Source organism: Wolffia australiana, chromosome 8, assembly GCF_029677425.1.
Source record: "Wolffia australiana isolate 7733 chromosome 8, ASM2967742v1".
In the NCBI taxonomy this organism is placed as follows: Eukaryota; Viridiplantae; Streptophyta; class Magnoliopsida; order Alismatales; family Araceae; genus Wolffia; species Wolffia australiana.
This window is the reverse complement of record NC_135842.1, coordinates 8,743,025-8,756,394: the sequence shown is the minus strand read 5'-3', so window position 1 is coordinate 8,756,394 and position 13,370 is coordinate 8,743,025. Positions and strand designations below refer to the sequence as shown.

At 41.3% G+C, this 13,370-nt stretch overlaps 1 protein-coding gene across 2 annotated transcripts; it reads left to right on the top strand.

The window, feature by feature from the left end:
* Window positions 1-672: 672 nt before the first annotated feature.
* On the top strand, window positions 673-12,724 carry LOC144706659 (Peptidase C78, ubiquitin fold modifier-specific peptidase 1/ 2). Of its 2 annotated transcripts, XM_078579659.1 has the most exons (13): window positions 673-944; window positions 1,549-1,899; window positions 2,181-2,443; window positions 3,151-3,238; window positions 3,355-3,530; window positions 7,703-7,793; window positions 7,870-7,989; window positions 8,060-8,107; window positions 8,185-8,261; window positions 8,881-8,969; window positions 11,635-11,746; window positions 12,213-12,315; window positions 12,410-12,724. In XM_078579659.1, exons 1-13 carry the CDS (start codon window positions 737-739, stop codon window positions 12,637-12,639), a joined length of 1,956 nt encoding a protein of 651 aa, XP_078435785.1. In that variant the 5' UTR covers window positions 673-736; the 3' UTR covers window positions 12,640-12,724. The 2 variants fall into 2 exon arrangements, with proteins under 2 accessions (XP_078435785.1, XP_078435786.1); XM_078579660.1 differs by lacking the exons at window positions 7,703-7,793; window positions 7,870-7,989; window positions 8,060-8,107; window positions 8,185-8,261.
* The last annotated feature ends 646 nt before the right edge of the window (window positions 12,725-13,370 follow it).

Sequence of the window (13,370 nt, the reverse complement as noted above, 5' to 3'; positions counted from 1 at the left end):
TTTATATTTCCATCTCAAATATTCAATATCCCCATTGAAGAAACTGCTCGCTGATGATGCTGAGAAGGAGAAACACTGACCAGCGAATGCAGTTCCATCGTAAGCTATGATCATCTTCCACTTATGAAGCTGCTTTGACGAAGCATGACAAGGGGGGGGGGGGGGGAGGGGGGAATCCTTCATAAAAATCAGACATCCGCACCGCACAGACTGCGAGTATCTTGTGAAGATCAGTGCGAAATTCGCACCGCACCACACAAACACACGAAATATTTTCGTTCGCACATTTGGACCTTCCCTACTTACACGCCGCACTCCTCTGTTTAGAAGGGAACTTCAACATGTAGAGGTCAGAGTCAGGTGTTATCAGGAAGGGGACAACATAGTTCCCAAAGATGATGGACCCAATTAAAATTTAGTCCCAGGATATATGTACTAAAATTTCATTTTATGATTTTTTGTCAAGTATGCCGTCCCGACAGTAGGAAAACCGTCCGGACGAATTTTCGTCCCGTTTTCGTTCAGTGACGCGGACGGGACGATTTTTCGTCTACGGACGAAAAAACCGACCCCTCCGCGTTACTGAACGTCATCGAAATCGTTGACTTTGACGATGACGCGACGGTTAATGCAGTATAGTGTTATGGGTAGCATTTATGATCGTTTAGATCGAAGAATTTCATCAAACTTAGAAGCGGGGAGGCGTTGAATCATCGCAAAATCGCGAATTCTGGCGATGAATTGCTGCGAGGGCGTTTCTGAGATGAGCGTAAGATTACTCTGCGGCAGAAGGCTGAACGCTGTAATTTCAAGTGGCGAGCCCGAGTTGTATTGGCTGGTCGGATCAACCCTCGTTCTCCCTCGCACAGTTGTCTCCATCATCAAATGCCTGCACTGGACGCCATCGCTGGGTCCGGAATCCGTCGATTTCTCCCGGGAAGCAGGTGACGGTATTTTCTTTTTTTTGTTTTTTTGATTAATTGTTGAGATTACTGGGATGACTGATCTGGGGTCGAGCTATTTTAGGATTATTGCGCGAATGTTGGGCTTAATTTTTCGAGATGGTTAGTACCAGTCTGAACAGACAGCATACATTGTTACTCTTCATCAAGGTTGATGAAAAGTTGGCCAAGAATTCACTTTGAAAGCTGTGATTGGAAACAACAGATGTATTTTTTTACTACAAAATCCAGTTACAAACCTGTAGGATCAAGTTCTTGATATTCCCTCGAACATAGAATGAAAGAGACCTGAAGTTGCCTTGATAAAAAAACAAATATGGTGGCAGTGACAACAGTACTCACAGCTGATTGGCTCTTGGAAATGATATTTTTGAATTGGGTGTTGAAAGAGCTCTGTGTCAAATTTATACAAATCACTTTGTTTCCTTTATATTGCAGATAATTCGTGATTTTCCTTCCAGTTTTAGTCTCACGAAATTAAAGTTCTATTTTTTTTTTTCAGATGACTTCTGGTCATTGTGTCCATAATTTTTTCGCAAGTAAGATTTCCTGATAAAAACTTACGGTTTTCTATGATTGAATACAGATGACTTCCGAACATTTCTTCTGAGAGGGCTTGACGTTGTCGGAGCGCTTATTGTTAGCAATCAGGATCACGAAGAAAATGCTATGAACGCAGTTAAAGCGACAATTGGGATCAGAGAACGCTTTGTTCCTGACAAGGGTACTTGCAGTGTGATTGGAGCAAGTGCAAATGCAAGTACAAAAGATGTTAGATTTTTTCTTTCTCCAATGGGAAAACTGGAATCTTTGGATCTTATTCCGAGTGTCATTCCTGAAGACTTCCCTGAGAAGTTTCTATGGGAGCGAGTTTGCCTTATTAGATGTAGCCTAACCTTGAAGCTGCCGGTTTATGCCTCCATTAATAAAAAATCAGGTGAAAATTCTCCATTGATAAAAGATATCACATATATCTACTGCCTATTATTTTTCAGCACTTTTCCAATGTTAATAAAATTTTCAGAAGAAATTGAAGAAGCATTGCTACTTCTAGAATATCTTACTCTTTCTCATGGCTTTAGACCTCATTTATTTGGAGGATCATCCATTATTGTACCAGAAGGCAAATCACTTCCAATATATATTGATTCAGTTGTGATCTGCTTAAGAATGCGCCGAATGTAGTTCATTAATCTAAATTGATGCTTTTCTTTTCAGACTCTGAAGAGGTGTTTTCCTCAACTGTTGATGCAGTTGCTGCAAAGTTCAGAGATCCGACAACCTTGTATCTGATTGAATCGAAAAAACTGAAATCAGAGGAAACTATTCCTCCTGTTGTTCTTCATGGCAGTGAGTTAGGGTTTGATGCATGTGTTCCAGATTTTGGTTTTCCTGGAAGTGCAGCCACCGTAGGCAATAAACCTCTTTTGACATGTTCGCAATTCTTCAAAAACATGAAGCCCCCTTCCTCATTGATGGAGGTTTGTGAGTAAAATACATAATGTCCTTTTTGCTGATGCCATAATTGTGTCATTTTTTGCGCGCGATAGTTGTCATCTTCATTGTCCGCAACTTGAGTGACAATATAACAATTTCATCATTTCCTTCATCATCCTGGTCACTGACGAATGACAATGACAATGACAATTTCATCATCATATCTCTTCATCTGAGTGAGCTTAACAGAGCGAGGGTGACGAGGCATTATGATGAGACTAAATCGTCATCCGACAGGTGAACATGAGACAATGAGAATAATAATCTCATCATGGTCATTGTTATCTGGTGAGATAATCCACGACTACAAACACTACCTTGTACTAAAATTTTTTTCAAAAAGAAAACTACCTTGTACTAAAAACTATTTTATGTTTCCCTTTTGGGCCTGTGCCCAAACTTATCCCTGCAGATGTGGCCAGGATATATTTTGTGGATAAACCAGTCAAAATATTTACTTTACGAGGCAGTAAGTGAGAAAGGTTTAGTCCTTACTGAATTGGGGTTTAGAATTATTCCTTAATCATGGCTTTTCATAGTTGATCAGATGTCCAAATTCATATTATTATTTTTTTTCGCAAATTCATGGTTGGAACGCAAATTCTGACATTTGAAATTTCTTCAATGCAACTATGTCTGCTATTCTCTTCGTCACTTGTCTTAGTTTGTTTCTGAAATAATTAACTTTCAGAATGTGGACACTATCCATGTGAGTGTCTTCTCCAATTTGTCAGACAGTTCCTTGGCATGTGTGGCACCTCTGGGGAGATATTTTCCTGGTATATAAGTTTCTCATTATCTACAGCATGTTAACTTATCTTTTAGTAATTTTTTTACGTTTTCAATGTGCATTCTGATTCATTTGATATAATGTGGTATTTCAACTACTCTGCAGCGCCCGAACCAGTAAAATGTTCTGTCGTTGACTTCAAGTTGGATGTGCTGTGCTTTTCTTCTAGGGATTTTCCGCTCGACTCAACTATTTCCAGATTAGTTATTCCTGCTCTAGTTTCTCAGCTGTTAGAAATGAAGCAAAGCACCACGCCTAAATTATGTATGAATCATCCCCAGGTAATTTTTCTTGACCGTTTTTGGTAAAATTTGTTGGTGCTTAGTTCTTTCTTCTCTATCTCAGCCTAGGTTTAGTGTTCATACTAGACATCAGTGGACATGGAAGGCTGAGACATTCTTGTTCTTTCTGAGAATATATTATTATTGATTTAATTATCAAATTTTTAAAGGAAAAAGGAATATGACCCGAGATTTTTAATCAATCCCATTCTAGAAACAATTTTAAGAAGAATTTCAAGGACCAAACTAGTTCTCTCCAAACCACCTGCAGACAAAACTCTAAACTTTGTGAAAACGACAGCGTCCATCAAAGCCACCCTCCCCTTGAAAATAATCTCATGATTATATAACCAGATCACCCATAGCACTGTGAAGAGACTTCCCCACTCCGCCTCCCTGCTGAATGTTCACCCCCTGGGAGAAGCCCAGAAGGTCTCGTCCGAAGTACCTGCCACTCACGAAATTTTCTGGCTGGTCCAAACCACCCCAGCAAATTCTGAACACCCAGGACAGGAAACATGCAGCACCCTCAAAGAATGCAGCATGCACAAAAAATCCTCCATCCTCTGGTCTGATGGAGCATCCACAAATATTGGATTCGATGTGCACCAATATTACAATCCCTAACCTTGGCCCAAGGGTCTCGCACAAGTGGCAGACATCCATGCAATGGGCTCTTCGTCTACCCTCTGATCTCAGTACTTTCAGTGTCCAATTCTCCCGAGAACGCAGATCTTCCCCAGTTTTGTCCCTAGTCTATGAAGATATTATGGACCAAAAATGTGATATGGTTCTAACTATATCAAGAAACAAATTCTTGAAAACGATAGAATTGACTCAGAATGGTAGTGTAGCAATACAATTCTTCAGATAGAGGAAGATCCCAGATCCGTAGCACCTTCTCGAGCTCCCCAGCCGAATGCAGCTTCAGCTTGGCAATGCCTCCAATCTCTAGGTTCTTTCTCCAAGTGATCGATCCCCTCCAGTCCAGAGGGGGTTTTCCTTATATGGGAGCAAGATGTCCTTGCTCCTAGCCCAGGCAGTTAGTTACTGCCCTGGGAGGTTAATCTTGATCTTGGACTACATGGACTCCACATGTGTGGGCCCAAGTGTGGTCCCACGTGCAGACTCATTCACTTTTTCTCCTCTCTGTCCTCCTCCTTTCTTCTTTCTTTTATATGTAATCCAAGGTATCGTAACAAAATGTTAGAGAATCTGAGCATCTTTAGTTAATTGTCTTTCTATTTTCTCAAAACGGATGTTGGTGGCATAAAAAATTAACGATGAAGGGTGGGAATACCTTGGTGATTAAGTATTCTCGTTCTTGCATGATGAAGGTGGCATACCTTGGCGATCTCCCCCTGAGTACCCAGGAAGTTGCTCCATAAACATGTGAGATCTCCATACGGAAAAGCATTGGAGTCATCCAACTGATGGTGAGACCATCCCTTATCACTGGCACTGAAAGAATAATGCACAAGGATATAAATCAAACCACTGGAGAGAAGGTTTCCTTGTAATCTACACCATATTGCTGAGATTGTACCATTGATTGACCGTACCATCCTGATTTAACTCGAGGGTGAAAGCCCATCTGCATTTAACAATGTTAGCATCAATCGGTTGCGGGACCAACTCCAATGTCCCCAGCTGTATGGAACTTTTTACTCCAAATCCATAGCCGTCTTCCAATGCAGTAGCTTCATAGCCTCTTGGCGAGACTTGGGATTGACTCGGCAGCAAGTGAAAGAGAAAAGGCCTGGTATGTAGGATGCAAATGGTCATGGTGGGCAAAGTAGGGAATGGATGATAAGTACATGAATGCGTTCCTTTTTGCGTAGCAATGGGTTAATATAGATCTTCCAAGGACAGTGTTATTGGCGTCAGACTTGCGCATAAGGTCAAGGATGTGTCGCATGGAGTAGAAGAGATTAGAGTGGGAGTAGGCAGGGATCTATCTGGGGGAGGTAGCATTAATGGAGGGGCAATCGAGTCGGTAGAAGAACCCTTTAAGTAACATCAGAGAAGATGGAGGAGTCAACAGAGGAAGAGGTGAGTGATTCTCCAGAAACATTGGAGATGGTGAATGGTGAAATAGAAGTCCATGGAATGGCCTGGCAATGTTTGTTGAGGTTGGGATGCTCTAACTGCAGATTCCACTAAAGACTGGTATCATGCTGGCAAAGGTGCAACAAATGCCGTGCTAAGGGCTGTCAGGAACTCCCTTGTAGGGTCCATGTTCAGTCTCACATCGCACACCAATTCTCTTTCCTACCTCGAATCCTGAAAGGTGCAATCATAAGGAACAAATGAGATGAAGCAAAATAAGGGCTGGGTAATGGCGCTGATAAACAATAGGTTAACTGGAAAATTTGGATCACTAAGAGCATTGGATAAGGTACGAGAGGACAGAGGAATGGCAACGCCTTTTCCTTCACAGGACAGGCACTGCCATCGGAAATGGAAACGGCTGAGCGATCAATTAAGCAATGTAAGTATTAAATATGGGGCTGGATACCTGACATATGGGCTGATGCCCCCAGTCAATCATCCAGTGTAAACTTTCGTTATTGGGTTAGCCATACACTTCACCACTATCTATATATGATTCTTTTTTTCGAACAAGAGGCTGGGCGCATCTAGGATTGACCTAGAATTATGATTTATTGCAGAACCTTCCCTCATAAAAAAAATATGGAATGACGATTGGGTCTAGGAGCCTGCTGAGCCACAGGATCCCCCTCTTTTAATCGATCAGATAGAGGTTCTGATTTATAATAATTTGACTTTTCTTTTTTAAGAAGTCAAATATAAATAAACAGAGAAGGGGCGAAGCGAATAACTTAAGAATAATTCTTTAACAATTCCCGAAGCAAAAGTCAAGCTATCGCGGTCATGTTTATTATTTCCGATATTGAAAGGAAGGAGGATCAAGGTGGGAACCGTAGTTGTTTCGTTTGAAGCTGCACCGGTGATCTCGATCGGTACAAAGTAGTTGATTCCAGCCGAGAAGACCAGGAAAAGGAAGGATAAAGAATGTCATATATCTCAGGAGCTAAATCAGTTCCCAATGAACAAGTAAGAATTGCATCAACTAAAATTGAAGGAATTGGACCTAAAATGAGTGGCAAGGTGAGACGAGTGAGTAGCCATGGGCAAATTCTGTAGCTTCATCAGATGATCTGAAGCCTCTCGAGAGATGGTCATGGGCTGAGAAGACGAGGAGGGTGTCACATCAGTCGCAGAGTAAGCAACCTCGTTGGGTTTTCCAAACTTTGCCCGCCAAGAGTTAGCGATGGTCATTCTTCTGACATTGGTGATATATGGGGTAGAGCTGACCATTATTTCCCCTACCGTGTCCCTGGCCATCATGACCCCAGCCACGCCCAACATCTGCACCGCGTCCCTTGCTGTGACAAATGGAGGACAAAAGCAATGTACAATCAGAGGAGGGAGGAGACAATGCAAGTGTGGTCCTGGCAGAGACCTGTAGAGCAGTAGAAAGGGCCTCACCAAGTATCAGCAGATGCGTGTCACTTAAAATTGGGTGTCAAGACTGGCCCGAAAGAGGGTGGTAGCAAGCTCCTCGCTCTAACTGCGCTGGGTCATAAGGTTGTCACATACAGCTGTTAGATTTCCAACTGATTGGGAGACTGCAGAGTGACACATAAAGTCCTGAAGACAGCGCCTTTATTGCCTCCTTGTGAATAACTGCTCGTATATGTCCACACCGCGAGAAATATTGGACATGTATCTGTCACACGAGCCCATTCATCCAAATGGCCTTGGACTGAGAGATGAGTTGTAGAGGCTCGCCGATAAAGAATGTGGCTACCTTTAGCATCCAGGCTGTGACGGCTTGATCCTGAATGAGCCATGCCTGGAGTTTAAGATCCTCGCTGGTTGGAGGATTGTGGAGTTAAAGTATGAGAGAAGACATGAATCTGAAGAAATAAAGGAAGCTGGCAGACCATGTAATTTTGATTGTAATATACCCTTTGATTGTATTTTAGGGGAAAATTCTTTGGTTATCTTCATATTGCAAAATAGTTTAGTCTAATTTCTAAGTAGCTTCCTGTCATTAAGCCCGACAAGCTCACAACTCTCACAAGCCCCCAACAAGCCTATGCAGATTATATTGTGCATTTACAAAATCGTCCCTGTACTTTCAGCTACACCCGTATCATTTTTATCCTCCTGGCGTTTTGCATCCAATAACAGCCATTTATGACAAAACCTATGGGGAGATGGAGGCAGAACAAGGTATCTAATCAGTAAACTTGCACTGTTCCCTAGGTTTTATTGTCCCAGTATCTTTAATAACTATTGCCTGCCTCAGTTGAAATCAGAAGATCTCTCCATCTCAGATTTGGGTTACCGGTTGATCGCCCTCTCCTTCTCACATCCAACTCGCTGCCTTTTACATGCATGCCAACAAGCAGTGAATCAAGGAAAAGTGGTAAATTTTGCAGCATGTACCTTCTCCGCCCTAATTTTGAATGTTTCTCTCATTTATAAATTTATCACAGGGACTACTCTTCTAAAAGATGTGCATATTGACATCTCAAGCAGAGGCGGTGAGCCTTTATTCTCCATCTCTTAGTCAATTAGAGTAAAGTCCTGATGCACTTTTCATTCACCATGCTTTGTGCAGTTTCTGGGGGACTTGTGTCATTAATTCAGGGATCTTATGAGTATTACCATTACCTTCAGAACGGATTTGATGACAATGTATGGAAAAATCTTTCCTTTTTGCAGTTCGATTTTAAATCTCCTAATTTATTCGTACATTAAATATGTTATGTTCTTTACGGCCATTTGCCTTTGTTCGTTTTATTTCATTTAATTTTTCATGTATTTGATATGAGTACCGTATGATTTATATTCGTCCCAGCTGAAACATGCATACGTCTCAATTACTATAGCTTCATTATTCTTCAAAAAAAAAACTATAGCTTCATTATTCACTATCCTTATGAATAGTCGGTTTAATGTTGTTAGTTACGTCATTAATTTAATTAGAGACTATCATTTTGGGATTTACAGGGTTATACTGGAACAACATAATATTTGAACTTCACAAATGTATTCTTTGAACATCATCTAGTTGTTTTTCTGTAAAAATTATCTTCGTTGAGATTTTTCTTTAAACTTTAGTTGCTATTGTTGTTGGATGTAAATGAAAATGGTGCGTGGATATAAGGGTCTGGTAATTCCTTGAAAAAAGTAAAAATATCTAGAGAAACACCTTTGTGATTGATGTCAATCTGGGGCATAAATTGCAATGTCTGCCAATACCTAATTTTCTATTGTATTTTCATTGACATCTTTGTCCTGTGTTGATATTTAGGGATGGGGATGTGCATATCGTTCTCTTCAAACAATAGTATCATGGTTCAGACTTCAAAACTATACATCCATTGAAGTTCCTTCTCACAGGTATGTATTGTTATTTATCTTCGAATCTTCATGTTCAGTTCTCTGAAATAATATTTGGAAGTCCTGAAAAGTGTTTGTTAGAGTAGGCCAGTCCGATTGAGATGAGCCAGCTTGTGTAGGGCAAGGAAGTGGACATCTGTTGGTGGGGAGGTTCTGCCCTTGAGGGTTTCAATTGCAGTTCTCGTGGGCTCACTACATAGAATTTTGATTCCCTTTCGATGACTGACAGGATGTCAAGAATCAGGTAGCGACATGTTTCGGCGCTACTGCGATTAATATTCAGTGTTATAAGTTGTTCAATCTGCTAAAAAATTGAAGTTGTGTAGCAAATCCCCGTCACTGCATTGGCCGCCAAAGCTGCTCTCTCTTGCCTGCATTCCTAAGTGCAAATGTCTGCCACCACAATTGTTGTCTGGGCTTTCATTGCGGCTGCCTTTGCATCTGCCAAGTTCGCCCCATCTGCAGCCACAGTCGTCACTGTGCTACTGGCCCTAACCATGACATCAGATGCAAACGACCCAGAGCCAGGAAATGCAATAGCTGCCTTCTCTACCATCAATAATCCAAGTAGTTTCCCGGGGCCTCCTGACCCAACAAGACAACACCATGGGGTTCCGATCCAATTCTGAGCCTACGTCATGGGGGTGAACTGCTGATTACTCACTGCAGCCTAAACCACCATGGCCGAGGTGGTCACAACACATTTCAACAAGCATAGGGGCAGTCCAGGATGGGTTAGACCAGCAAGCAAACTTCCAATGCTGCTGTGGCCTTTGCCCCTCTTCATGCCACTAATCTGCACCCTTGATATGAGCAATGTATCGATAACTATTTCCCAGTTAGAAAGACTTTGCCAAATTTGTAACAACATCCAGGGATCCATGATCTGAAATAGAGATCAAGAACAACCAAAGAAAGGGAATAGAAGAGAGGATAAAAAGACATAAAAGGACAAATAGAGATCTCTGGTACAGATCTCCCCTCTAGACAGCAGAGTCAATACTGCTACCAACCGCAGGTTGCTCCCTGCAACCACTTCTTGCGGAAACATTTGAATGCCCTGCTCCTTCCCCGCCAGATTATTTATAGCTTCTCTCTCATGCAATAGTAAGACATGTATCTTATATTGATTGACCTTTCCTTCTTCAGTAACTATTGGAGACGAATCATTGTGTATCAGCTCTCCATCCTGACAACTGTCATCGCTTCCCCCACCCTCGTCATCAGCATCGGACTACCTTGCTTCCACCAGCCACTGTCGTTGGTTTTGTCCAACAATCTGTATTCAAAATGCCAACATCAACAGCCCCCATGCCGTCGTCGTTTGTCATGGTGACATCAGCAACTGCCACAACAATTCTGTCGCCATGCCAGGCAATGGTGCGCTGGTATCATATCCAAGGAGGCTGGCTGTCATGCTTCTGAGTTTAGTGAACCTCCTCTGCCCTAACTGCCAGTGTCAAACAGTCCCTAGCCTAACCCTGGCCTCATCAAACAAGGGTCTAATAGCCTACTAGGGCCTAGCTGCATGCCAAAACTGCCAATCTGGGATAACCTCCTTGGGGCGTACTGTCCTGTGGCAAATCATCTCATTGTAATCCTGAGACTATGATACAAACCTCTTTAAGACCTATTGAAGGAGGGCACACGAACAAGTGGAGCCATGTGTGGGATCTTATTGAAACTAGGCAGGGACTTGCGGCCCTATAAATAAGATGTGTTTTTTTTTTAAACAAAAAGATTTGGCCCTTAAAGAAGGTATTGGGCAAGGTGATGTCGGGGGATGAAGGAGCCCTCAAACGATCTGAGTACTAAAGAAGGCAATGTATTCAGCACCAGTGTAACTTAAATCACTCTTTTCAGCAGAGACAGATGCTTTAAACATAGGGATGGGGGCTGTTCTCAAGCAGGAAAAATGACCAATCGCCCAGTTTTAAGCACTATAGTCACTCCATCTGCTTAATGAAGAGTATTACTGAAAACTCATAGCAGTAGTACTTGCCGTTAATCATGGGCTGCATTCTCTTGTGGGCACAAGTGCATGGTGGAGACTGATCACTTTAGATCGAAACATTTATTCTAACATACACATTTTCCGTCAGTATCAAAGGCTGATAATGAAGCTCCTCTGGCCTGATTTTGAGATCCAACTTGAGGCAGTGGAGGAAAATGTTGCAGTAAATGCAGGAAAGAGGCAGACTACGTCACCACCATGTCTCTCTCTCATCCCTACTTGACATGGCGCAGATCACTCAAGAGACAAGCCAACCCCTAGTTGTCGCCCGTATAACAAGGTCTACAGAGAGACAAACCAATAAACTTTAACTTCCAGTTGTGTGAAGACCAGCTGCGACTCCAATTTTCATTCTCTTAATAGGATGGGCAGAATACTACAACAGTCCAGACAATGAAATTAAGGCATGCTGTTATTGAGGTTTCCACCTTGAGGTATTTGAATGTCCTTGTTTCTTCTTTGTTGGAATCTTAGCTAGACCTCTCCCCACCCATTGAGATTCCTTGATTTCCTCACGTATTTCCTCGGGCGTAACAGTTTCTTCCTATGTTTTATTTCAATTGTGCTAGCGAGCTTGTGCTTTTGATAATTTTAGCTTTTCTAAGAATAATGCGATTGATCCGTGCGTGATGATTTTTCTTTACATCTCAGGGAGATTCAACAGGCTCTAGTTGAGATTGGAGATAAGGAGCTCTCCTTTGTTGGATCACATGAATGGATTGGTGCAATCGAGTTGAGCTTTGTCTTGGATAAACTTCTTGGTGTAAGTACTAAAATTCACTTAAGTATTTTATTAATTACTTAATGAACTCAAATCCCTTGACTTATATTCTGAATGCGGAGATGTTGAATCTGGAGAATTTGTAGTGTATGGTTGGGTTATGAAATGTCAATCTCTTGATTCGTCATGTCAAATTAATAGACCGGTAATGTACGAAAGTGATCTGACTACCCTTTCCATCACTTTCCTCTTAATAATTTCACGTATAATTTCATGTATAATCCATACACATAATCATACCAAAATGATGTAAAAATCCTTCCTGCCACTTTCATGATAATTTTTTCATTTACAATCTGTGGATTAGTTATCAACTCAAAATGACCTCAAACCACTTTGGCAACATAATTTTTACTACTCCATTTGCAGACTTCTAATCAACTCCGAAAGACACAATTACCGTTCCTGTCACTTCATTTCCCTAACATTATCACTCTGTCGTGAACAGGTGAGTTGCAGGATTATGAATGTGAGATCAGGCGCCGAACTACCAGAGAAATGCCGCGAGCTGGCAATGCACTTTGAGACACAGGGTACCCCCGTCATGATCGGTCCGTACATTCCTCCGATCTTTGATTAATTACCACTTTATTTTTTCTCATTTCTTACAGAGCCCATGCAATATTTTCCTATTTGGGGAACCAGGTGGGGGGGTTCTGGCCTACACACTCTTGGGGGTTGACTATAATGACGTGACCGGAGACTGCGCCTTCCTCATCCTTGACCCCCATTACACCGGAATCGATGAGGTCAAAAGGGTGGTCAACGGGGGCTGGTGTGGGTGGAAGAAGGCGGTAGACAGCCGAGGTAAGAGCTTCTTCTTGAGTGATAAATTTTACAATCTCTTGCTTCCCCAGAGGCCTAATATTGTTTAAACATGTTGATGACACACATGAGATAACAAGCATTACAGATTTAACAAATGTAATATTCTAATTATTTTTGTTGACACTTAAGCTCTTTTTTTTTGTAACTAATAGTCCCATATGGGACATTCTTAACTAGCCCATTAGGGCTTCCCTATATAAACACTTGTAATCCCCTCTTATTTTTTTAATCAAGTTGGTTTTCTCTTTCTCAAACCTCTTTCTTGGTTCAACAATTTTGATTGGTTTTCTCTCTCTCTTTCTATTTCTTGGTTTTCTCTTTCTCAAACCCCTGGCTGCTTTTACCTAGGTTTTTTTTTGAAGAGATGTATGTTATTTCTATTATTTTGGTGATTTGGTTTTACTCTCAATCCGATATCTTCATGTGAGGTTGCACTTCTCCTGACTTTTTATGGGATGTCTCTCTTTCTAAAGTATGTGTATTTATTATTATTTATGACTATTTCTTATTATTTTTAATTTAAATTTCCTTGAGAAATCCACCGGATGCCCTAATTTTACTATAATTACTCAATAACCTGGGAGAAATCCCAGGTTTATTTTATTTTCTGAGTTTGAATGGATGTTCTTTCTGCTCTTTAAATGATTAGCCTCGTTACCATCCAATCCCTTTAAGTGAATTATTACTTCTCCTTTTGATTTGGCTTCTCTGTGCAACTTTATAAATATCAAATCTTAGGCTGTTAAAATATAGTCCATCGATTTCCTGAAATTTACTG

What these genes read in the sequence shown, in the direction of transcription:
- LOC144706659 (XM_078579659.1), top strand. Translation starts at nt 737, where the DNA reads ATGAATTGCTGCGAGGGCGTTTCTGAGATGAGCGTAAGATTACTCTGC. An exon ending in CTCCATTAATAAAAAATCAG is followed by an intron (nt 1,900 to 2,180) that starts GTGAAAATTCTC and finishes TTTTCTTTTCAG; the next exon opens with ACTCTGAAGAGGTGTTTTCC. An exon ending in GGGTACCCCCGTCATGATCG is followed by an intron (nt 12,316 to 12,409) that starts GTCCGTACATTC and finishes TTGGGGAACCAG; the next exon opens with GTGGGGGGGTTCTGGCCTAC.